General features: G+C 59.8%; 2 protein-coding genes across 8 annotated transcripts in view; both read right to left on the reverse strand.

Annotated features, from left to right (window-relative positions):
- Positions 1–337: 337 nt before the first annotated feature.
- Positions 338–2,989, reverse strand: CLIC3 (chloride intracellular channel 3). The gene is made up of 6 exons (XM_017834647.1): positions 2,954–2,989; positions 1,992–2,101; positions 1,518–1,643; positions 1,277–1,383; positions 852–1,027; positions 338–499 (listed from the first exon to the last, which is right to left on the reverse strand). The coding sequence occupies exons 1-6, from the start codon at positions 2,987–2,989 to the stop codon at positions 338–340; spliced, it is 717 nt and encodes a 238-aa protein (XP_017690136.1).
- A 428-nt stretch (positions 2,990–3,417) lies between these two features.
- ABCA2 (ATP binding cassette subfamily A member 2) overlaps positions 3,418–24,193 on the reverse strand; it is a 34,691-nt gene continuing 13,915 nt past the window's right edge. For 3 of the 7 annotated variants that reach the window (XM_017834693.1, XM_017834695.1, XM_017834691.1), the window contains 38 exons: positions 23,866–24,033; positions 23,035–23,131; positions 22,456–22,629; positions 22,273–22,375; positions 21,617–21,731; positions 21,069–21,259; positions 20,777–20,927; positions 20,278–20,482; positions 19,642–19,806; positions 19,167–19,350; positions 18,667–18,879; positions 18,154–18,350; positions 17,887–18,069; positions 17,264–17,448; positions 17,052–17,172; positions 16,047–16,337; positions 14,766–14,984; positions 14,498–14,600; positions 13,811–14,133; positions 13,125–13,338; positions 12,854–12,959; positions 12,436–12,547; positions 11,969–12,029; positions 11,557–11,731; positions 11,356–11,471; positions 10,716–10,863; positions 10,394–10,517; positions 9,362–9,494; positions 9,072–9,189; positions 8,775–8,953; positions 8,313–8,454; positions 7,840–7,974; positions 7,566–7,669; positions 7,196–7,288; positions 6,807–6,909; positions 6,534–6,671; positions 6,082–6,288; positions 3,418–5,823 (listed from right to left, as the gene is read on the reverse strand). In XM_017834693.1, the coding sequence (XP_017690182.1) occupies positions 5,788–5,823; positions 6,082–6,288; positions 6,534–6,671; positions 6,807–6,909; positions 7,196–7,288; positions 7,566–7,669; positions 7,840–7,974; positions 8,313–8,454; positions 8,775–8,953; positions 9,072–9,189; positions 9,362–9,494; positions 10,394–10,517; positions 10,716–10,863; positions 11,356–11,471; positions 11,557–11,731; positions 11,969–12,029; positions 12,436–12,547; positions 12,854–12,959; positions 13,125–13,338; positions 13,811–14,133; positions 14,498–14,600; positions 14,766–14,984; positions 16,047–16,337; positions 17,052–17,172; positions 17,264–17,448; positions 17,887–18,069; positions 18,154–18,350; positions 18,667–18,879; positions 19,167–19,350; positions 19,642–19,806; positions 20,278–20,482; positions 20,777–20,927; positions 21,069–21,259; positions 21,617–21,731; positions 22,273–22,375; positions 22,456–22,629; positions 23,035–23,131; positions 23,866–24,033 (5,832 nt within the window). In that variant the 3' untranslated portion in view covers positions 3,418–5,787. The remainder of the gene's footprint in view (positions 5,824–6,081; positions 6,289–6,533; positions 6,672–6,806; positions 6,910–7,195; positions 7,289–7,565; positions 7,670–7,839; positions 7,975–8,312; positions 8,455–8,774; positions 8,954–9,071; positions 9,190–9,361; positions 9,495–10,393; positions 10,518–10,715; positions 10,864–11,355; positions 11,472–11,556; positions 11,732–11,968; positions 12,030–12,435; positions 12,548–12,853; positions 12,960–13,124; positions 13,339–13,810; positions 14,134–14,497; positions 14,601–14,765; positions 14,985–16,046; positions 16,338–17,051; positions 17,173–17,263; positions 17,449–17,886; positions 18,070–18,153; positions 18,351–18,666; positions 18,880–19,166; positions 19,351–19,641; positions 19,807–20,277; positions 20,483–20,776; positions 20,928–21,068; positions 21,260–21,616; positions 21,732–22,272; positions 22,376–22,455; positions 22,630–23,034; positions 23,132–23,865; positions 24,034–24,193) is intronic. The other 4 variants (XM_017834696.1, XM_017834692.1, XR_001877948.1 and 1 more) reach the window with 3 other exon arrangements.

A 24,193-nucleotide genomic window follows, 5' to 3' on the forward strand; every position in this document is an offset into this window, starting at 1 on the left:
ACAAAGAGGCTGCAGGGCTGCCCTGTGCTCTGGGCAGCTTATCCTCCCCAGCTCTGCCCCTGCCCACAGCAGGGCCCAGCTTTGGCACTGATGGTGCCCATGGCTTTGCCCCCTTGCCCCCAGTCCCGATGCTCGGGGGCCACAGAGCATGTCCTGGCTGGGAGGGAGGGTGGCACAAAAGGGGCTCAGTGCACCACAGATTACTGCTAGCACCTGGGTGCCAGGGGCACAGCTCATGCTCTGCTCTCCCAAGTGCGTGCTGGCAGGAATGGGGTGGGCACTGACCTCCTGCCTGACCCCAACCCTGGCCTTGCACCCACTGGGGTGCGTACCCAGCTCACTGTGGTGCACGGACCACGGAGCGATAGGCTTGTACAATCTCCTGGCTGTTGGGACAGGTGTATTTGAACTCCTTGGTTTCACTGGCACTGTTGAGGTACCGCCACACGCCCCGCAGGTCCTTGGGGATCCCGAAGTGGCGGTAGTGCTGGCACACGACCTGCGGGCAGGAACGGGGGAACTGTGCCTGGTACTGTGTGTTAAGGAGGGCCCAGCTGCCAGGAAAGGAACCAGCTGGGAAGGAAGGCAGAGGGCCAGTGGACATCCCCAGCACTGCACAGTTGAAGGCTGGCACTTAGGAGGGGATGTAGAGGGGAATGGGATCTCTGGGAAGGCACTTTGCTGGGCAGGGCTCCTGGGGAGAAGGATGCCAGAGGACGCAGGGCTGACAGCATTTGTGAAAGGAGCTGGGGGTTGCTACAGGCACCAAGAGGAAAGTGAGACCATGGGGCCAGTGGAATGGAGATGCCAGGGAAAGGAGAAGGGCAGGGTGCCGGCATGCCCCTGCTTACCTGAACAATGTTGAGCTTGGGCAGCAGGTTGCAGTCGGCCAACGTGAGGTGGTCTCCGTCAAGGAAGCGTCGCTGGGAGGCACGGAGGTTGGGGTCCCGGGCCAGCTCATGCTCCAGAGGGGCACGCAAGTACTCATCCAGCTTCAGCAGGGCCCGCAGCAGGCTCCGCTGCAGCACTGTGGGGAGGGCAGCTGGGTCATGGCAGGGGCTCCTGCTCTGCCGTGGCCCCCTGCCAGTGCAGCCCTGTGCCCAGGCAGCACCCACCTTACCCAGGCTGGCACCTGCTCCTTGCCCTCCCACAGAGACCTGACACTGACCCACATAGATGGGGAGGACTGAGGGCGCTCGGTGTGACCAGGATAGGCTTTGTGGGGGGGGGTGACACTTGAAAAGATGCGCAGGGTGCTTCCCTACTCGATCCTCACCCTCGTCCTGGGCAGGCACCGGGTTCTTGATGAAGGCGGAGAACTTGTGGAAGATGTTGTTCCCAGCCAGGCTCGACTCCCGGTACTGCGGGACCAGACTGGGGCACCTGTGGGGATGTGGGCACAGTTGAGGCAGGTGGCAGGGGCCAACAGGCTCACATGCTGTCAGCCCCCTCCTCTCTCAGCCTGTCCTGCCCCTCTTTGGCCCCTTAGTCCTCTCAGGGCAGCACTGGCCACTGACGTGGGGGGGCCCAGCTGGTCCTCCAGGAACTCCTCGATGGTCACGGTGTCAGTCTTGGGCTCGCCGTTGTAGAGCAGAACAGGCAGCTGGGCACCTGGTGCGAAGTCCTTCAGCACATCCAGTGCCCTGCGGGAGATGGAGACACTGCTGATGTCTGGCATGTCCAGGGCTCTGCTTGGCCCCATGCACATGTGTGTGTGCGTGTGTGCGTGTTCATATGTGCATGTGTGTCCCAAGCAAAGGGATGAAGTGGTGCCCCTAGGCTGCTCCTGCCTCTGTGTGTGCCTAGGGAAATGCCCACTACTCTCCCCAGGCAGTGGTGGGCACTTGGAGGGGTACAACAAGCTCCATGCATGCCATAGTGCCCACCCTTCACACACCCCTTCCCACACTGTTGGGGACATACCACCCACCTACCCTGCCCATGGCCCTGGCCCGAGGACTGGCACCCTCTGGGAGAGGACCACCACTCACCTCTTCACGTCCACGGTGGTGAGGGTGAAGGGCACCCCTTTGAGCAGCAGCACCATGAAGAGCCGCTGGCAGAAGGGGCAGTGCCCAACACTCTCCCCGTCTTCGCTTGCCTGTGGGCACAGATGGAGAGCTCAGCTGCCCCTTCACCCCAGCATGGCCATAGTGGGGGCAGCCCTGGATGAGGGTGGCAAGGCACGTGCCCCGGCCCAGCCTGGCTGACACAGGCTGGCAAGCTGTTCTGCAGTCCATGGCACCTGCTATGCCAGGCAGGGCACCATGCCCCCAGCCCCTGAGTGCTCCCAGGGCCTCAATGCCGTGCCCCAGAGCAGCCACGTGGCACAGCGAGTACTGGCCCTGGCACCCCCCCAGGGAACAGGACCCCCAGGCTGTGCCAGCCTCACAGTGCCAAGGGGGGCCAGGGCTTGGGGGCGGCAGCAGCAGTGGCAGCAGGGGCAGCTGTGGCAGGGACAGCCTAGTAGCAGGGACTGTTCACCAAAGGAAGTTGACAGCAGTGCTGGTGGCCCTGCCACCCCTAGGCACAATCCCAGGCAAGCCCTGTCCTGCCTGGCACAGCTGGACAGACTGCCCCGGCCGGGCGGCTGCTGGGCTCTGGTTTGTGGAGAGCATCCCAGTCTGACCTCCCCAGGCTGAGCCCTCACAGCCCCCCTGCCTGTGGGGTAGGCAGCAGCAGGCAGTGCTGTGGAGAAGAGCCATGCCTGCTGCCTGCCCCCCCCCTTACCTGCCTGCTGCCCACTGCCCCGTCCTACTCCTACCTGACTGCTACCTGGCACACCGCCGGTTGCCAGCCCCACTCCCTGCCTGCTACCTGACCCCCTGCCCATTACCTCCCCAGTTCCCCACATCTGGGCACTGTGGTGGGCAGGGCGGCCGGGTCACCCCACTGTAGCACTGCCAGTGGTGGCAGCCAGCAGTGCCCACTGGCCTGAGGATCCCCCCCTCACCTTGATGAAGAGCTGGATTTGGGGTTTCTCAGCCATGCTGGGTGCCAGCTGTCAGCACAGTGCTGGCTGCACCCTGAGTGCCCCAGCGGGAGCTGCAGCCCCTCCCAGCCCACATTCCTCTGCAGGGTGCACCCGTTCCCACCCACACCTGGCCCCACGGCACAGGCGGGACGCACTGCCATGGGGCCCCTGCACCGCAGCTGCTGCCAGCCCTGAGCCGGTGAGGGAGGCTGGTGGCATTGCCAGCTGCCACGGCTCCTGCCTGCACCCCCAGCCACCCCACCACTGTCCAAATGATGCCAAGCACTGGGCACACCCCTGTGTTGGGCCTAGGACCCTTTGCCCACAGCAGGCTCCCGCACCCCCACCCTGGGCACTGCCAACCCCCTCCTCAGCCTGATCCCTCCCAGGCACCCAGACCTGACATTCCCACCCATCACCAACCACACAGCCTCACTGGATCCAGTTATTATTTTTTATTTAAAATGATCAGTATTTTCACATTTCATCTTTTTTTTTTTGTTTGCTAGCAATGTACAGGCAGCTCCAAGACTTCCCCGCCCCTCAGAGGCCCCATGCCTGGGGTTGAGCGTGGCACTGGCGCTGCACCCGTGGCTGGTGGCCAAGGACGTGCAGGGGGAGGCAAGGCTGGAAGTAGGGCCAAACTCGACCAAGTGAACAGTGTTAAGGCAAGCAGCCACCCCTGCCCTGGGGACATGCCCTGGGGCACTACACTCCTGCTCCCTCCCTGCTGCCACCTTTGGGGTGGCCCCAGCAGGGTCTGTGCCCAGGCAGCCCTGAGCCCAGGGCAGGGAGACCACCGTGGCCATCCAGGCTGTATGGGCACCAGAGCATGTCCACTGACCATCAAAGCCATAGGGACAATGGCATGGTGGGGGTGGGGAGGGCTGAGAAAAGGGGAGACACTGTGAGTGGAGTGCCAGTGCCCTTCCAGAGTCCTGAGCAACAGGGCAGTGTGGCAGCTGTGGGGTGAGGACAAAGCCCAGAGCACTGCAGCACTGCTGCCCAGTGTGCCCCAGGGTCCCCAGGGTGCCACCACTGAAGCGACAGCTGGGGACTCAAAGATCACACCATGCCCTCTCCCTGATGGCAAAGGGCAAGCCTCGAGCTGGCTCGTCCCCCCACACTCGCCCAGGAAGGCAGAATGTGCCCAGCAAGGGAGCAAGGGCACACCACTGGGGGCTGCCCCCATGTGCCATCCACTCCACCCCAGAAACAGCCAGTTTCCCATATGCCATTAAAAAAAATATGGTCTGAAAAATCTGAAAATAGAGCTTCTCCCCCCAGTTTTCCCCTTATTGAAAATACTGTATATTGTATCACAATCTATAGCAGGTGGCATACAAGGCTGGTGAGACCAGGGGGGGCACGAGGACAGTGGAGGTCAGGCCCTGCTCCTGTGCCTGAGTGGGGCCAGAGGTGGCTCGAAGAGGCCTCCCCACGCCGTGTGCCCCACACCTCCCGTGGCAGCCAGCTCGGCAGCAGAGCTCTCAGGGCAGCCGGGCCTCACGTGCTCCCCAGGAAGGTGCATGGCCACCCTGGGGTGCCGCCAAAGCCTGGCTGGGGGTCAGGGTCAGCATCACAGGCCCTGCTGTCACTCTGCCTCTGGGCACAACTGCAGGTTGCTGAGAGCAGCAGGCGCCAGACATGGTCCCTGTGGGTGACAAGGCAGAAGGACCCTCTGCAAAAAGGAGGGGCATTGCTGGCTGAGGGGGTGTCCACTGCTGGCCCAGTGACACTGCCAGCCCCACTGCCACGGTCCATCCTCCCCTCCCCAGCACCCCGGGCACCCCTGCCAAGCTGTGCCCATGCCCACTTTGACTGTCCCTACCTCGTACCTTAAGGCCAACCCACTACCACCTTCCAAAGATATCCTGGGGTGCAGCAGCCCCTCTTCCAGTACCGCCAGTGACCCAACAATAAGAAACCAGTGCAGGTGGCTCCTGTACAGGGCTGGACACGGAGGAACGAGTGCCAGGGCAAGGGGACACTGAAAGGGACACAGCAAAAAGATGGCAGAGCTGCAGCAATGCCCTGTGATGGGCGAAGCGGATGGTGAGGGCAGGCAGGAGGCAGGGGGAGGGACGTGGTTAGGGTCAGAGGGGAAAACAGCTGGTGCCAGCATGTGAAATACCCTGTGACATACCCCTCTGCCCCCCCGCGTGCCTCTGCAGGAGTGCTGCTGCCTGGGGATGGAGTCAGTGCCCAAGGCCAGGCAGGGCTGGGGTGGACAGACCCCAGGGTGGGCAGGACATATCAGCAGGGCCAAGACCCCCAGCGACATCCCACCGATGACAGAAATTGGTTGTGGGTGAAGCATCAGACCTGTCCCTGTGGTGCCCAGGGCAGTGCTGGCCAGGGGCAATATAGAAGCAGTCATCCCTCCTCCAGCTCCATGGGGCCAGGCCTGGCAGGGTCCCACAGCCAAGGGTCCCTGGGGTGAGTGCAACACAAGTGTCCAGTCAAAGGCACCGCTCACAGGCCTGGGTGTCTCTGCCCCAAGGCATGTGGGGCCGGCAGCGCTAGCGCCAAACTGTGTCCTTTCCTTTGCAGTCTCCATCCATGGCACGTGCCTGCTGGACAGGCCGAGGACCATGGCCCCTGTCACCACACAGTGATACTGCTCCGGAACTGAAGGAGACAAAGGCCACCCGTGGTGGCTCAAAAGGTCCATCCAAGCATTGCTGTGCCCACTGTGTCCTCCCTGGCATGTGCCTCCAGCTGCGGCAGCTCCGCTCCACAGGGAAAAGGGAGGGGAGAGGCCAAAAGGGTTCGGTGACTTCACAGACGGGAATGCGGCTGCCCCCGGGGTCTCAGCACAGCGTGTCGGTGTTGAAGGAAAGCTGAGCCTGGGCAGGGAGACAGGCAGGGTTCAGGGATTGCCCACTCTGCCAGCATACCCAGGGCATGTGGGGCCAGAGTCCAGCCCAGGTGGTGGAGCCGCCATCCCTCCCAGAGAACCCCCACCCCTTCCAGAGAGCCCTCGGCATGGCCCGGCCCTGGCTCCACCATGTCCCCTTCCTGGTGCTGCAGCACTCAGTCCCAGGGCTCCATGGCAGGGACATAGGTGGGACCAGGGATACCCAGATCCAGGGACAGCCTCTCACCCTCTCCTCCTCAAAGCTGATGAGGCCTTCATCGTCAGTCTCCAGATCTTCCTGCTCCTCCACCACGAGGGCCCGCAGCTCAGTGGGGGCAGTGCGGGGGCGTAGCAGGCTCAGCAAGCGCTCCAGGGGTGACTGCAGGACACAGCTGGGGCTGGTCTCCTGCTGCTCCAGGTTGTCACTTTGCTTCTTGGCAAAATTCACAAACACCTGGGTGTGGGGGAAGGACAGGAGAATGAGAGGTATCCTCACAGGCGCCTCTACCCTCAGCCACCCCTCGCCTGTCATTCGTGCTGCCAGGACAGGACCCAGTGCATTCCACCATGTGGTGGCTGCGACTGTATTCCCCATCCAGCTCCACCTCCTGCACCAAAGGTAGATCCTGCCTGGCACTTTGTCATGGCCACCATCCCTGTGGACAAGTGTCCAGTTGCCCATGCTGTCCCCAGGCTTACGTTGTCCAGTGTGGTCTGGCTAACAGAGTAGTCTTCGATGCCCAGCACGTCCACCACCTGCTCCATCTTGCTGAAGACCTGTGCCAGTGAGATCTGGTCCGACTTCAGCTGGTACTGGGCCTTGGTGTGGTGCCGCTCCTGGGGGTGTGCACAGGGTGGGGCATTGAGCCCTCGCTCCCAGACCCCCTCCAGTCACCCCACAGAGGATGAAAGCTGCTTGTGCCCCAAGGTGGGGGCTGGCAGGGGACAGCATGGCCACCGAGGGCAGCTCACCTTGAGGACGGCCTCGGGGAAGTTGCGATTAAAGAACCTCACCACCTCCTTGACGTTGAGGCTGGACTTGGTGCGCACCGTGATCATGTAGCCATCACCAAACCTGCACGGGGACAAGGGACCCTGTGAGGACCTCTCCTCTCATCTGAACCCCCATGGGGAAGAACTGAGTCCTTGGAAGGGGACAATGCTCTCAGGCTGCTACCGCTGGACACCAGGACAGTGCCAGAGCACTCTAGTGAGCCTGTTTCCCGCCCACCTCCAAAGCAGCACCCACACAAAGGGCTGGCATCTTGTCACGGGTGCCACACTGTCACCCAACCATGGGGGCCCAACTCCTTCCTGCCCTGCAGTGAACACGGGGTGTTTGGCTCCCGCAGGGCTCTTACCTGTTCTTCAGGTGCTGGATGCTGCCGAGACACTTGAGCCGCCCGTTCACCATGATGGCCAGGCGGGTGCAGAGCGCCTCACACTCCTCCATGCTGGAGGGACAGGGCAGGGTTCAGTGGGGGTATGTGGGAGGACAGTGCCAGGGCTATGGTGGGGGCAGGTAGGGGGCTGGGCTCCCCAGACCATCACCCAGGTGCTGTGGCCACACCACCAGGGATGAGAGAAGGCAACAGAGCATGTCCCAGGCTCACCCTGCTCCCCATGCCCCTACCAATTCTATTCCCTGGGGACAAGGGAGCTCCCTCCCTCCCATGCAGCACACCCCAGATGCCTGGAGGCATCATGGGCGCAGCCAGAACCCCCGCGGACCTGTGAGATGTGAGCACCACGGAACGCCCCGTTTTGATGACATCCAGGATGAGGTTCCAAAGGAAGCGCCGTGCCTTGGGGTCCATCCCTGTGGTTGGCTCATCCTGGCGAACAGACAGCACCCTCAGACATGCCAGCCCCCGGAAGGGACCCTACCAGCCCCCGCCTGTCCTGAGCCTAGCTCAGGACACTGTCCCACACTCCAGGACATGTGTGGAGGAGCCAGGGGTGGGTAGCTCCCACCCAGGGTTATTTCTGCACCCTCAAGGCACACCAGGAAGATGAAAGCCGGGTATCCGATGAGCGCGATGGCAGTGGAAAGCTTCCTCTTGTTGCCCCCGCTGTAGGTGCTGGCAGGCTTGTCCGCGTACTTGGTCAACTCCAGCTTCTTCAGTGCCCACTTGACCACCTGCAAGGTGCAGGGGGCTGCTGTCACCCTGCCAAGGCCATGGGGCTGGCAGAGCTGGCACGGGTTGGGCTACACAGCACACATCAGCTGCTGATGGGACCACAAGCCATGTGCCAGTCAGGAGAGCCCCTTGGTAGCCCCTGGCACAGTCAAGTGCCAGTGGGGGCCTGTGAGCACATGTGCCTGGCCCTGGCAGCCCACGTGGGCACACCGCCGGGGCAGCACTGCCATGAGGGCAGCAGCACTGGCTCAGGATCCCACTGCTGCCCAGTGAGACACCATCCCCATGGCACAGCACCAGCCCTTGGGTGCTGCCAACTGCCCACCCAGAGCCCTACCCGCTCCTCATCCTTCCAGGGGATGCCGCGCAGGCGGGTGTAGAGCTCCAGGTGCTCCTGGGCAGTCAGCTCGTCGAAGAGCGCGTCGAACTGGGGGCAGTAGCCTAAGCTCTGCTGGACCTGCAGGAGCTCTTTCAGGATGCTGTGGGAGAAGATGGAGGGGAAGTAGGGAGAAGGAACTGCTTTTCATGAAGACCCTGCTGCTGAGGCCCCTTTCACATGTCTTTACACTGGAGCATCTTCCCCCAGGTAAAACCCCACCAGGCAGCCTTAGCCCAGGGCCACTGCCACTTGCCTCACATCCGAGGTGGGTGACGCAGGAGGACACAGAGCTGCAGTGTCCCTTGGGAACACACAGGCTCACTCACGCTGTTTCATCCTGGGAGCCCTCCAAGCAAACCTCGTCCAGGCCCCAGGAGAGCGGGCAGCCCATAGCCTCACCCGACACGTGCCCCCGTTAACCTGTGCCCATTAACGAAGGCCTCTCCGCCCGTGGTGTTCTCATCTCCCGTCAGCATCTTGAAGGTGGTGGTCTTGCCTGCGCCGTTGACGCCCAGCAGCCCGAAGCACTCCCCGGGGCGCACGCCCACGCACAGCCGGTCCACGGCCAGGATGCGCCCGATCTTGCGGGACTTGTACACCTGGTAGGGCAAGGGATGGGAGCTCAGCTCACCAGGAGCCACCTGAATCTCCAGCCCTGTGATGTCCCTCAGATAGGCTGGTCCCAGGTGTCTCCTTACAGCCTGGTGCAGCCCCCACCTTGGTGAGGTTCTCAATCTTTAGCATGTCATTGTCGGCGTCGCCACGCAGGACCCGGTGCCGCTCGTTGGCTACGTCAATGTCATCCTCGATGGGTTTGGTGGAGACAGGCAGGCGCCTGTGGTAGGGGGCATGAGTGGAGGGGGATGTGGGACTAGGAGCTATATCCCTGCTGGGGCTGGGCAGCTCCCACTCACACCCACCAGAGGGGCAGCCTGGAGCTCAGGTGTCCCAACAGCAAAGCTTTACCCCATGGCCAGCCCCCCATGCCTGCTGCCCACCGCACTCACTGGGGCTTCCGGAAGAAGTTGTACTGGCACATGATGGTGATGAAGAAGCCAACGAAGCCTTCGATTGTCATGGCGACAAGCCCCCGTGTCACTATGTCCCATTCAAAGGGTGATTTCATTTTATCGAACTGCCCTGAGTGGGAGGAAGAGGAGAGAGCAGTTGGGGACACCTTCCTGAGGGGACGGCCTGACCACACCTCCTGAGCTGACCCGTAACAACAAAACTGCTCCCATGCTCCCCATGGCAGCTGCCTGGGCTGGTCAAAACATGCTTCCCTACTCAAAGCACAGGTGCTGTGGAAATCATCTGGTAGCTTTTCAACCTCAGTAGGATGAATAAATCCAACTGAGAGTACTATCAGTTGGATTTGTCAGATCCTAACCCAAAATTGCCCAAATTGCCCCTCATGGTGCCAGCAGCATCTGGGTTATGTACAAAAGCTATTCAAGAAGCAGAGAGTAGGGTTGCTTCTGAGGCCAGGCTGAAGCTGGGAGTGGCAAAAGGCTTGTTTCGGTTGGGCAGCAGCCAAGAGACCCCAGCTGGGAGAAGAAAGTCCCTGCAGCCCCCATTCCTCCTGTCACAGCACAGCCCCAGCACGGCCCAGAACAGCTGAACCATGGCCCATCACATCTCCAATGCAGCCCCAGTATAACACACCTCAGCTCCACCACAGCCCACCACATCTCTACCACGGCCCCACTATGACCCACCACAGGCAGTGTGCAGCAGCAGAAGCAGCAGAAGAACTGCACACGTCTGTCAGGGCTCACACCTTCCTCTCCCCGTGAGGCTGCTATTTGAGAAGGCTCAAGGAGCCACCTTCAGCACCCCTGGCACTATGCCATGGCTGACCTTCAGCCATATCTCTTCCTGTGCCCCATCTAGTCCACCCCCCTGGGTTTTTGCTCCAAGTTGCTCTGGGCCTTGGGACACCCCGCTGGGCCAGCAGAGGGGATGTGCCAGCATCACGGTTCCCTCTAGCCCCACATGCCCTGGAGTAAGAGAGGCAGGGAGGGAGCAAGAGGCTGTACCGATCTTGGCGTAGTACTCATTGATGTACTCATTGTAGGCCATTTCCATCAGGCCATGGCCCAGGTTGTAGTTAGGAAACACAAGGAAGCAGCTCTTCAGGTAGCTGTTCACCACCTTCAGGTCCTGTGGGGACAGTGGAGAAGACACAAGCAGCAAACAATCCTGAGTGTGCGGTAAGATCGGGAACCCAAGGTCCAGTCTGATCAGGTCTCATTCTGGGAGCAGAGACCTCCTAAGTTCTGTCCCAGCCTGAGCCATCCCACGACCCAGTGGCAGTGCTTCCCTTCCTGATGGCCCTCAGCAGAGCCATGAATCCTATACCTTGTCATGCTCAAAGAGCTGCAGCAGGAACGTGGCGACAGTGGCTGTGATGCCAATGAAGAGATTGATAACAATGAGGAAGACATAGGCAGAGCTGGGCACCTCAAACCAGAAGGAGGCCGGGTACATGATGGGGGTGATGGACCAGCTGGGGAGATGAGCAGCAGGAGTACACATCAGTATGGCAGGAGAGGGATCCCCAGCCTTGAGATCGCCCATCTCCCAGCCTGCCACTCCCAGGCTCTCACACCCCAGCCCTTGCAGCCAATCCACCCCAACCAGCTCTGGGGACTGCAGAACATCAGCCCCAAGGGCAGGCCCCCATAGATGGGGCACAGAATCATAAAAACACTTGGATTGAAAGGTCATCTAATCCAGTACCCCTGCCATGGGCAGGGACAACTTCAGCTGGATCAAGTTGCTCCAAGACCCATCCAACCTGGCCTTGAACACATCCAGGGATCGAGCAGCAGCAGCAGCTTCTCTGGGCAACATGGGCCAGTGTCTGACCATCCCCATTGTGAAAAATTTCTTCTTTATATCTAGTCTAAATCTCCCCTCTTTTAGTTTAAAACCATCACCCCATGAGACTCTGGAGGGATTCCCCAGTGCCTCCTCACCACCCCTCTGAGCAATGTACCCATAGAGCAGGAAGAGGGAGAGGACAGCAGGGAAGTTGGTGGGAGAGGTGTACGCCGGGAGGTCAAACACGAACAGGATGATGATGCAGCATGTGGCCGGCACCAGGTAGTTCAGCTGGAGAAGACAGAAAGTTCTGTGGCTGCCCACTCCCTGGCACAGCCCTGGGGGCTTGGCTAGTGGGGCCATGTGCACTGCTCACCATGTCCCACACGTAGTTGGCCAACCAGTAGATGACAGGGTCGCAGCCGCTCACGAACTGCAAGTGTTTGGCCTTGGTGGCCTTTTCGGCCACCAGGAACACCACAAAGCTGGCTGGGACGAAGGACATGGCCACAATAATGAAGATGGCGATCACCACATCTGTGCCTTGCAGGCTGGATGAGGAGCAAGGAGAGCAGGGACCCCATCAGTTGCCTGGGGAAAGGCCACCCATCCTGGTTGTGGGACAGTCACTGTGCACAGGGCAAAGGGACTGCCACATCACAGCCACCCTGTCGCCCACCATGCAGCCTGCAGGGCAGGAGCCTCAGTGTTCCCCTTCAACCACCAGTGAGGAGCCCCCACCTCCCATGAGACAGCCACCCTCCCTCAGGCCAGCTCCTTGGACCTACAGGTAATCCAGTGATAAGCTGGCACTTGTTTTGTTCATGGGGTGATTGGTGACCGTGATGCCTGCAAGAAGGACCAAGAAGAAACATGGAAGCATGAAAACTGGCTCAGGACACAGAACCTTGTCCCTAGTCTGCCTGGTCCCGACTTCTGAGCAGAACAGGTTTTCAACCAGAAGCTAGCCAGGAGCTGCCTTCTCTGAAGTAACCCAGCACCTTGAGGTCAAGCCCTCTCTCACTGGAGAGCACCCTCACAAGCCCGGGCACCATCAGGCAGCACTTTGGGACATTCTGCCCCAGCCCAGACCTCAGAGGGCTCTGCCCAGCTCTCACATCTCAGAGCCAAGTGTGTGAAACCTCTGACCCAGCCAGGCCCAAGATGGAACACTGCACTTTGGAGCCTGGATGGACCATGCCCTAATGCTGTTCCTGATGTGCTTCTGTGCTCAAACACCCTTCCAGCTCCTCACCGTAGGCAGCAGGGTTGCCCTTGCTCTTGGGCAGGTTGGCTCTCAGGATGGCATTGTTGAGGGCGTTGAGGTAGGTGGGCATACTGTGGTAGCCTTTGTTGTTGTAGAAGACCTAGAGGAGGAGGAGTGGTGGGAGGTGGCAAGAGAGCTGGACTCACAGATGTACTGGGAGAGAGGGATAGGATGGGGTGGACAGCCAGCCACAGGGCAGGCATCCTGTGCTCAGGGCTGTGGGGAGAGCAGGCCACTGCTGACTGTGCTGGGCCAGACCTGCTGACCACCCCCCACCCAGCTGGAGCCCCCCCAGAGCCCTTGGAGGAGAGAGCACTGCAGCAGAATGGTGGGCCACAGGGCCCTGCCCGCCCGCCCTCTCCTCCCCACCCATCTCCCCCCACCCCAGGGTGCAGTGCCGTCCCACCTGGGCCGTTCTCCGCACAGCGATCTTGCGCACCATGGCAGGAGCCCTGGCACCAAAGGAGGCTGGGATGGATTTCTGGACATTGCCGAAGGTGAGTGCCCCATACCTGGTGGACAAGGCACTGCTGAGGAAGCTGTGACTGCTGTCCCCCACCTCCAGGAGTGGAGCCATTTCTGGCTCCAGCCAGCACCCTGGGGCAGGTATCCCCAAGTCCCTGATCCTCATCCCTGCTCCATGGTGCAGGGCAGACCCCCCCAGCCTCCCCTCTTGCCTGTGCAGCCGGAAGCGGTCCGAGGTGTAGAGCAGATACTCAGAGACATTGCGCCCTGTGATGTCTGCCAGGATGTCCCCCGTCACTACCTTCATCTGCGGGGGGTGGCCCCCCACACCACTGGGGCAGGAGAAGCCAGTCCCCTGCATGGAGCATGTGCACTTGATGGGCTCATGGATGATACGGGGCAGAGCGGGGGCCGAGGTCACGGTCCCTGAGGAGCAGAGAGGGTGGCTCACAGGCAGGCTCCTGCCTGCCCCGGCTGCTGGGGACAGCATGAGGGTGATGGGATGGCCGGGCAAGGTCCTGGTGACTAAGAAGGTCCAAGAGATGGATGGGAGGAAAAGCTTTGGGGTGACAGAATGGTTTAGAGAGGGGCTATGAAGTGTGCCTGGAGAAAGCAATGGCAGGGGAGAACGTCCAGCAAAGGTGGCACAAAGCTGGCCACAGGGCTGGTGACAATGTCACCACCCCGGGGCTCAACTGGCATGGTGGTGGCTGAATGGAGACAGTGTTCCGAGCACTGGTCCTGAGCCAAGAATTCAGCCCAGCAAGGCTCTGCTGTGGCCAGGCCAGACTGACAGGCACTTTCAGGGGTTCCTGGAGCTGCTTCTGTGGGGAAAGGCATCATCTCCCTGAAGGAGACAAATCCCAGACATCTGAGCACCCAGCAATACAGGTAATACCTTTGACAGCAGAGGTCGTAGAGTTCCAGGCACGGAGCAGGTCCTCATCCACTGAGATGGGGTAGTCAGAGGGAGCTGGGGATGGAGGTGGTGGCACAAAGTTGGAGAGCGGCAGGCCCTGGGTGAAGGAGTCGATGCACATGGCATCGAAGTACTTGGCTGCCAGCATCTTGGACTCGTTGCTGTTAAGGTTGAGGGTCTGCATGGGCTGGTCCAGTGTGTTGTTGAAGGGTGTCTTGAGCACACACGTGGCCCCCACACCAGAGGGCAGATGGAAAGTGTTCACGAGCTGCTGAGGGCTGGCATCGGGAGACAGCCTGATGCTGCAGGGAAAGTGAGCCAGTAAGGAAGAGCAAGGAGCAGGAGACACAGGTTTCACCACCTTGGCCATCTTCTGCTGGGACCTCCCTGAGGCCTTGGCACTTATGGGCACACACAACCTGTGCCTGGCATGGCTGGGCTGCTGATTGCAGTGTCAGGGCTGGCACCTCTCCCAGAGACATCCTGGCCAAGACAGAGGCTGCTTTCTGTCAGGGGATGTCAGGGCTCTGCTCCAAGCTTGAGCCAGCGCTGGTGCCAGGCCAGCTGTGGGCTGCATTCCTCCCTACCCTCCCTGAAGTCCCAGGGATGGAGACAGGGATGGGGCTGGGGCACGGGGTACTGGTCACCAGCGGTGGTGGTTCTCACCGGTACTCATGCCGCTCCTCATTGGCGTAAGGAATGAAGTTGCCCTTGGGCTGGGTGTAGTTGTGGTATTGTGATGGTGAGAGGATGAGGGGTGGCAGGTCACCTGTGGGGACAAGGACAGGAACCTGCTCACACCTACAGCACCACCGCACACAGGCAGACTGTGCCTTGGCCCTGTCCTCCTGCAGCCAGTGTCCACATCGGCTACACCGGGGCAGGCAGAAAAGGTAACCCCCAGCATGCAGGAAGGTGGGTGGCACACACGCACCTATTTCGGGCACGGAGAGGGCCACAGTCATGGCCACACAGACGAAGAAGGCCGGCAGGAGGATCTGTGAGAAGAGGGCCTTGGTGTTGCGCTTGGCGCAGTGGAAGCGTTTGACAATCAGCCCGTGGAACTGGCGCAGCTTCAGCCACGAGCCTTCCAGTTTGAAGCTCCCCTGCCCTGCCAGATCACAGTCTTCTGCCTCCACCTCTGCATCGTGCTCTGGGGAGGGGAGAGGGATATCAGCCCTTTGGCACAGCTGCTCCCACACCTGCCAGGGCTCCCAGAAAGCTGAGCCGGACACCCAGCCCAGGACAGCTGCCCAAAGGACAGGGCAGCACCCAACCCTGACTGCTACAGAGCCACAGCAGCAGTGTGGTGTGAAGCAAGACCACCGGCTGGCAGGTTCCTCTTAGCCCCAAATGGTAAATTTAGACAACAGTTTAAAAAAAACCCAAGCTAAATTGGTGCTTTTTTGCAGGACTCCTCCATTTTCCCATCAGCTCTCCCAGTTGGTGAAGGGTCAGCACAGTCAGGAACAGGGTACAGGACATAGGTGGGGGTCCCAGCAAGGTAGTGGGAGCTCTGCCACGGCACTGTCCTGGGTCTGCCTCCCACAGCCCAAATCACAGTGCTCAGAGCAGCTCTGGTGGGGGTTAAAGGTGGCACATCCCTGAATTAATCACAAAAGCTGCTGAGATAACCCAGAACAGGATCTGTGACTAAAGCAGCAACCTCAAGGCACTTGTCTGCACCCTCCATATCCAGCAATCCCAGCATCCAGGAAGGGAGAGCCTTGTACCTGGGGCAGGGTATGGCAGGTGAAGCCACCAGCTGGAAGGTGACGCTGGGCCCAGGGGCCAGGAGGAGAGACTCAATGGGTGCCAGTATGGGGAGTGGGCATGTTAGTGGGACAAGTCTGCAAGGTGGCACTGGAGACCCACAAGAGGCAGAGCCAATGCCAGCTGCCCCCGCTGACTCCATGCCTCAGCACGAGAACCCCTCCCCACACCCTACCTCCCAGTTTGGGGTTGCAAACTGGTGGAAGAGCCCATTCCCAGCCCTCCCACCCACGCTGTGGCTCTCTAGGTGCTGTGCTGGTGGATGCACCATCAGGCCCCTCCCTGTGGGCTCTCATCCCAGCAGGCACAGCCCCCCATCTTGGACACAACCGCATACCCTGTGGGGCCAGGACCAGCTCTGCCCTGCCCCGGTGAACCCTCCGTATCCCAGCCAAGTGCCTCCCCTGGCCCCTGCCGCTGGCCGGGCACCAGTGGCACCAACCTTGCAGACTGATGTTATCGGGGTCCTGCCGGTTATCGAACAGGGGTGCATAATCCCCAAAGAATTCGGAATAAGCCCCACCTTCGTCACCCCGCACGGAGCCCACTGAGGAGGCCGAGCGCAGGGACGCCTGTGACTGTGCCAGCTTAGAGCAGGTCACCAGGTTGCTGAGCTCCACCTCGGGCTTCTCTGGCATCGCTGCTTCGGCCAGGGGCTCCCCGTTGGCCTCGGGCTTTGGGCCCAGCTCAGGGGTGGGTGGCTGCAGGGCATCCTTCTTGGACTCCTTGATGTCTGGAATGAAAGAGGTGGGTTGCCACCAGTCATGCTCCTCTTCACTGCAGCATGCACGGAGCGGGGATGGATCATAGAATCACAGACTGGTTTGCATTGGAAGGGACCTTAAAGCTCATCTCATTCCACAACCCTGCCATGTGCAGGGACATCTTCCACTAGACCGAGTTGCTTCAAGCTCCATCCAACCTGGCCTTGAACACTTCCAGAGACAGGAACGCCACGGCTTCTCTGGGTAACCCGTGCCAGGTCCTCACCACCCTCAAAGGGAAGAATTTCCTCCTAACATCTGATCTAAGCCTCTCCTCTTTTAGTTTAAGACCATTCTACTTTATCCTATCACTATCTACCCACATAAAGTCCCTCTCTTTAATTTTTTCAAGCTCCCTTTAGGCACTGGAAGGGGCTCTAAGATCTTCCTAGACCCTCTTCTTCTCCTGGCTGAACACCCCCAGCTCTCTCAGCCTGTCTCCCTGGCAGAGGTGCTCCAGCCCTCAGAGCATCTCTGTGGCCAAGTTCTTCCTGTGCTGAGGACTCCAGAGATGGACACAGTGTTCCAGGCGGGAGTAAACCCAGAGCAGAGCAGAGGCTGGCTGCCCTTGGCTGGGACGGGCTCTGCTGGAAACATCTCCTCCCCTTAGGAGAGGAGACTTCTGCATTCACCAAGCCAAGGAAGAGCATACAGCCCCTCGCTAACCCCCGCAGCACCCATACCCACGTCGCTGTTCTCCAGAGACTGGTCCTCCTCAGACACCTTTAGGAAGACCTCCTCCAGGGTGGTGTCCATCAGCCCGAAACTAGTGAGGTCCAGCTCCTCCAGGCTCTGCTCCAAGTGCTGTAGGGGGAAAGCGGTGTGTGACGAGGGCGGGAGATGCTCACAGTACCACAGCCCCCTGCCTGCCCACTCTGCCAGCCCCTTCAGGTACCTGAAAGAGCCTCTCAAAACAGCCCTTCTTGACAGCCTCACTGGGCAGGATGTAGGAGAGCTCTGTGTTGGTGTCCGAGATCAGGAGGCAGGAGGCCACATACTTCTTGATGAACTGGGAGACGCGGGGCTCAGAGCAGGGGCTGACAGAGGAGTGGGCCAGGGGGCTGTGTGGCTGGCCTGGCTCTGGGGCAGAGGGGCAGCACCCATCGGTCACTTCACACCTGGCCTCCCACCATGACCCACCACGTTCCCCCTACCACCCAGTGCCGTGGGGGCTCCTTCAAGCCTCCATCATGGGGTGCTGGCAGCTTCCCGGTCACCCTGCCTGACCTGGGGATGGGCTTCTGCATTGTGGTCCACACTGGATGTCTTGGTAGGCAACCCACAGGCTGGACAGAACCAGCACCTGGAGGCAAACGCCACCATGCAGGATCTGACCAAGGGCTCCGCTGGAAGAAGCCATGACACCTTCCTACACCCCTCTCCCATCCCCTCTGCCCTCCATATGGCCTAAGAAGACTCAGGATGGGAACACCTGGGTGTTGACCTCTTGCTCCTTTCCTGGGCTGAAAAAGGGTCCTACCTACTCCTCTAAACAAAGGCTCCTGCTGCTCTCCAAACCTGTGCTGTTCCTGGTGTCTGACTGCTTCTTCACCACCGTCAGCTTGTAGCCATCACCGTAGGTGCTCTTGAGGAACAGTGGGGAACCACAGCACTTGAGTTTGCCATGGGAGATGATGGCGATGCGGTCCCCCAGCAGGTCGGCCTCGTCCATGTGGTGTGTGGAGAGCAGGATGGTCCTCCCTGACGGCAGCACAGAGCCTCAGCAGAGGGGCCAGGGCTGCCATGGACAGAGGAACATGCCAGGCTCTGCCCAGCTCCGCTCACCTGGCTTGTACTTGAGGATGAGGTCCCAGATGGCCCTGCGGGCATACGGGTCCACGCCAGCTGTGGGCTCATCCAAGATAACGGCCCGCGATCCACCCACAAAGGCAATGGCCACTGACAGCTTCCTCTTCATGCCACCTGAGAGGGTCTGCACCTGGCAGTGCCGTTTGTTGGAGAGTTCCAGGTCCTCAATCATCCTGGGAACAGGGCAGAAGCACCAGGGATGCTGGGGGAGCTGTACTGGTGCTCAGTGCTTATGGGGAGTACATGACACCTCTTCCCCATGTGGTACCTGTGGCCCTCGGCCACTGGGACTGCCCAGTTGTTGTCAGGCTATGAGCCTCTTCTGCTTGCTTCCACAGCTTGATACATTTAAGGGTGGGAAAACACCTGGTGGAGCTGCTCTAGGGGACATCTCTGCCACCAGACTGCCCCCCATAGCCCAGCCAGCAGGAAGGAGACTCACTCATGCCAAAGGCATGGATGGAGCCAAAGGAGCTGGAGGGTGCCTACTTGTCCATCTCCTTGCGGATCTCCTCCTCTGCCATGCTCTTGAGCTGTGAGTAGAACCAGAGGTGTTCCTCCACTGTCAGCCTGTCAAAGAGCACATTGTGCTGGGGACACATGCCCAGGTTCTTCCGGATTTTGTCCATCTCCGTACGGATATCATGGCCGTAGATGGTTGCGGAGCCCGAGGTTGGAGGGAACAAGCCAGTGAGGATGGACCTGAATGGATGGAGAAAGGCAACAATATGAGGGAGCTTGTATTCCTCAATCTGCTCCCGATCCCAACCACCACCTCTGGGAGCATCTGCTGGGCCCCAGGTAGAGCAACATCAGCACAGGGCCACGAACCCGCTGCCTGTCCCATGTTTGTGCCAGCCCCACACTGCTACCCTCTGGGCATGGCACCAGCTGCCACAGGATCCTGCAGGGACATCCCACAGCCTTTTCCCCACCCCCTGCAGCTGGCCAGAGAGACACGGCCCCTTTCTGCCCAAACAGGCACTCACATGGTAGTGGTCTTGCCCGCACCATTGTGCCCCAGGAAGGACACGACCTGGTTCTCATAGAGGTTGAGGCTCAGCTTGTTCAGTGCCAGTTTCTTGTCTGTCTTGTAGACCTTGGTGAGCTTGTCGATGCAGACAACCAAGGGGAGGTGGGTTGGCTCCTCCTCGATGCCTCGTGTCTCCTCTGCTGTGACAGTGGGATGGTGAGAAGCCAAAGAAGCCAGGCTTGGAGCAGGGCTCCTAGAGTATGAAGCAACCCGCGCCTCCATCCCATGGTGGCTGTGCTGGCTTCTGGCTCCTTCCCCTCTGCTTCTTGCCAGCTTACCCCCTTCCTGCACTACAGTGGCAGCTCTCAGACAGGCTGCAGTGCCTGACTCAGGATCCTACCCCAACAAGAGCACAGGGGTCCACAGCCACAGCAAGACCCTGTGGCAGAGCCATCCCTGTGCCACCCACTGTCACCCCCAGCTGCCCTCACCCAGCCTCCGGCTCTCCATGGCACAGGCCTGATCCTCCTCCATGATGCTGAGGCGGGTGGTGTGTGACCAGGGCCAGGTCCACTCCCACGTCTCCACGCGCCCGTTGCCCAGCCAGTAAGACTTCTGAAAAGGGAAGTACCAGGGCCGCGGCAGGCCGAACATGCCTGCAACCACAGCCCCGGGGAGTCAGGGCCAACCCTGCACCCAAGGCCACAAAGAGGCCGGCTGAGGGCCAGGGCAGAGCTGGTCCCCACAGGCATGGGGGTTTCCCCAGCTCAGGGTCATCACTCTGGGGTAGAGGCTGTGAGCACTCCAGCCAGCTGGGCTCAAGGCAGTGCTGCTGGGCTGTGCCAGGAAATAGTCCTTTGGGATTTGGGTTGGGTTGGCTCATGCTTCAGCTTTATGATGAAAGAAAAGGGAGCGGGTGAGACAGCTCCCCGAGGACGGATAAGGGGGATCAGTGTCCTAGTTGTGGACACCTTTTCTACAGCTGGCCTTTGAACTGAGACACTCAGCTGAAGACTCCAAGGAACCTGTTGGTGTCACCAGTGGGTGAGGGCATGTGGGCAGGTGTTCCCCAACAAAGAGCTCCCGTAAGGTCCAAGGTGCCCTAATGCCCCTCTACCTGCACGTACCCGGATGCACAGCCTCGATGTACCATGTGAGCACCCCATACACCACGGCATCCACAATCAGCATCATCATGGACAGCAAGAGGTTGAAGTCATCTCCTTCCACAGGTGACTGGCTGAAGGTGTGCCACTGGATACCCACACCGGCCACCTCATACAGCGCAAAGTACTTGGAGCCCAGCCCGAAGGCTGTGGTGGACATGAGGGACTGCGAAGAGGTGGAGGGAATGGGAGGTCAGCAGGAACCACGGACCAGCTCCAGAGGAACAGGTTGGGGTGAATTCCTACCCAGTGCTGCTCCACCCAGTTGGGTGGAGATGCTCCTGGCCCTGAGAGGCACCAAACCTTCTGGAGATGCCTCCAAAGCCCCACAGCAGAGTTGGTTCATACAGGCAGAGGCTTGCCCAGGGCTTGGTGACAGCTTGGTGGCCTTGTACTGGACATGGGATGCATGGGGCAAACCTGGGGCCAAGCATCTCCCCAGCACCCGCAGCCAACTCACCGCGATGCACTTCTCGAAGGCCGTTATCTTATCATGCGCCACCTCCTCCCGGATGGCCACGTACATGTAGGGCACATAGCTGAGGAAGTAGATGATGCCACCGCAGGCAGAGGCCAGCTTGGCCTTGGAGTAGAGCACTGACACCAGGAAGCTGCAAGGGAGGACAGCATCACCTCAGATCCCACCCTCCCAGGGCTTTCCCCACACCATCCAGTTTTGGTGGCGTTGAGGTGATAAATTGGCTCCTCAAATCAGCTGCCTGGGGGGACTTGTGCTCAACGGGGCAGCTCACCAGAACATGATTGTGGCCACAGCATAGATGGCGAGGAAAAGCCATATGATTAGGACATCGCTGTGCATCAGGACCTTGCCGTACTTGAGAATGGCAGTGAGTGCCGTGACTGAGATGGAGAGTTGGACAAAGCCGGTTATGAACCAAGCCACCCAGTGCACCGCGTTGTTCAAGCCCATCATCTTCATCACCTGTGAGGTCAAAACTGCTCAGTGGGGCTGTTCCGACCCTGTGTGCCCCTGCTGCCACTCTCAGTGGGCTGGGAGAACAAGGGGTAGCAGCGAAGGGTCATGGGGGCTGCTGGGAGCAGGCAGGACACAGAACCCTGTGCCAGGGTGCTAAGGAGCTCAGCTCCCTCCAGCGCTGGGTAGGACTCATCTCATGTTGGGGACACTCAGAAGGACCAGCTTAGTCCAGGGATTTGGGATCTACATCTGCCCCAGGTCATGTGACCCAGAGACACAGGGAAGGTGACCAGGGGCACAGCACAGAATGTAGAGCTCAAAGACACCCACTCCTCCCCAAAAATCTCTCCCAACCATCCCCACCTCTTTCAGGCGATGCTCCTTCTCAGTCACAATGTGCTGGATCATCATGGCCACCGAGTAGACCCAGGAGATCACCATGCACAGGGGCATCATGTGCTCAATGACAAAGAGGAAGCTGGTGAGGTAGAGGAAGAGAGGAGAGAGCTGGATCATGGCAGTGCTGCAGAGATCCAGGGAGACCCTGGGGCACAGGATTATGGAGGGGCTCTCCCACTGCTCAGGGACAACCAGTCCCCAGCCCAGCACCCCCTTAGGGCCCTGAAAGAGCTTCTCCAGTGAGCCCACAGGACAATCCACTGTCCTGGCTGGTAGGTGGGCAGGTAGCAGCCGCAGGCTCAGTCCAGGGCCCTGCCCACCCTGGTGTGGATGAGGTCCTCTCCACCCTCCTGTCCAGGAGCATTAGTGGCTCTGGGACTTCTCCAGGTGCTGTCTCCAGACCACTGTGATCCATAATCACCAAGAGACCCACGTGCCATCCCTTTAATTTCCACCACCTTCCTGAGCCTGGTGGTCTAAGGAACTGGCTTAACTAGTTGCTTATCACTCCCAATGTCACTACTAATCTTTCAGGCCCCCAAACTCGTCCCCTTCTCTGAGCTGAAGTGTCCTGGCTGCAAAGGGGGAGGGGAAAAGTCCTGCAGGTGGGTGTTACTCACTCGTCCCGGGTATAACACGGGTATGGGAACATCTGTACATAGTTGCCAGGCTCCACCACGTCGTGGCCGACAAATGTGTTGATGAGGGCACGCTCCATCATGTCTGTGGAGGAGGAGGAGAGGTCAGACTGAGTGGGCAGGGGCCAGGGACATGGGCAGCTGTGGCAGGGTGCTGACACTTACCTTGGATCCAGACGAAGCCATAGAGGAAGTAGAAGCGGCCGCCAGTGTTGGGGCCAGGCCGCCAGTATGCCCGTCGGATCTCATTGGTCTTCTCTGTGAAGCTGGAGTTCTGCCGGATCTTGTACATGATGTGGGGGGGCAGTGAGCCATCCCTGTTGGTCTGGAAGATGACACCTGCAGGCAGCAGGAGAGGCAGGGAGTTCACCAAGGGACAGCCACATTGGCCAGCCCACGGGGATGGGGAAGTGTTCAGCATGTCCCAACCAAGGACACTGTATGGGCTGCCACAGATTAGAAGGGTGGCATGGCCCCGGGATGTGAGACCCCCACGGGATGCAAGGGCATGTGGACAGCAGGCAGTGGCAGTGGCAGTGGGAAAGCCGGGACAGCAGCAGGGTGCTGCATCCAGCAGTGCTCAGCCTGGAGCAGAGGAGGGGCACTGTGAGATGTTCAGCCTGTTCACCCACCCAATGCATGCATCAAGGGAGCCACGTCCCAAAGCCAATGGCTCCTGGGCATGGCTGGAGAAGTACATGGCTTCAGGGACCCCTGCAAAGGGGCTGGTTCCCAGGGACATACTGGCAAAGACTGTGACATTGTCCTGGTAGGCCTGGTTCAGTGTGTAGTTGACAATGCTCTCCTCATCTGGGAAGCCTTTGAAGATGTCCACGCTGACCTAGTGGGAGGGGAATCAGAATCACTAAGATTGGATCATCAAGTCCAACCAGTAACACAAGCACTGCCAAGCCCAGGACTAAACCATGTCCCCACGTGCCAAATTCACATACTTTTTGAACACTCTCAGGGATAGTACCGCTGCCCTGGGCAGCCTGTTCCAGTGCCTGACTACCCTTCCAGTGAAGAAATTTTCCATAATATCCAAAGTAAACCTGCCCTGGCACAGCATGAGGCTGTTTCCTCTTGTCCTGTCACTTGTCACCTGGGAAAAGAGACCAACTCCCATTTGGCTACAATCTCCTTCCGGGTAATGGTAGAGAGTTATAAAGTTCTCCCTGAGCCTCCTTTTCTCCATGCTGAGCTGTCCCAGCTCCATCAGCTGCTCCCCATCAGACCTGTGCTCCAGACCCTTCCCTGACTCTGTTGCCCTTCCCTGGACACACTCCAGCAGGCCAGTGAGACCCCAAGGCCAAAGATGGGTTTAGCACACAGACCCTCCACACAGTACAGCATGTGCCACCCTAAGCCACCCCACAGCTCCTGAACAGTGTATGGGCACCTCCACCCTTGACATCTACCCCAAATCTCCTGACACCTCAGAAGCCACTATCTCTCCCATGCCCCCATGGGCTCCATCCCATGCTCTTAAGGTCTGAGCGGATCTGCCCCTTTTCATCCCACAGAGCCTAGCTGTCGGTGGTTCTACATTCCCACAGGTGGGCACCACCTCACCTTGGCCATGAAGCGGACCCAGCCGCAGGCAGCATTGTCAATAGTGTCCAGCTGCTGGAGCAGGATGCTGGCATTGGGTAGGGAGAAGTTGCCGTTGAGGAAGTTGTGGAGAACATCGCTGTCAGAGACATTCAGGATCTCTGGGTGCTTGTGGAGGTCAGCGGTGAACTGAGACAGACACGGGAGGGAGAAGCTGGACTATGCGTTACCTCTCAGGTCACTGTCCTCTCCATGGACACACGCAGGACCCAAAGCTCATCCTGGGGATGGGGCACAGTGTGCACCCTATGCAGGGATCCAGACTAGTCTCCACAAGAGCAAGGTGGGT

The sequence above is a fragment of the Lepidothrix coronata genome, unplaced genomic scaffold, assembly GCF_001604755.1.
Source record: "Lepidothrix coronata isolate B3197 unplaced genomic scaffold, Lepidothrix_coronata-1.0 Scaffold237, whole genome shotgun sequence".
In the NCBI taxonomy this organism is placed as follows: domain Eukaryota; kingdom Metazoa; phylum Chordata; class Aves; order Passeriformes; family Pipridae; genus Lepidothrix; species Lepidothrix coronata.

What these genes read in the sequence shown, in the direction of transcription:
- CLIC3 (XM_017834647.1), bottom strand. Translation starts at nt 2,989, where the DNA reads ATGGCTGAGAAACCCCAAATCCAGCTCTTCATCAAG. An exon ending in AAATCCAGCTCTTCATCAAG is followed by an intron (nt 2,102 to 2,953) that starts GTGAGGGGGGGA and finishes CTGTGCCCACAG; the next exon opens with GCAAGCGAAGACGGGGAGAG. An exon ending in ACCACCGTGGACGTGAAGAG is followed by an intron (nt 1,644 to 1,991) that starts GTGAGTGGTGGT and finishes CATCTCCCGCAG; the next exon opens with GGCACTGGATGTGCTGAAGG.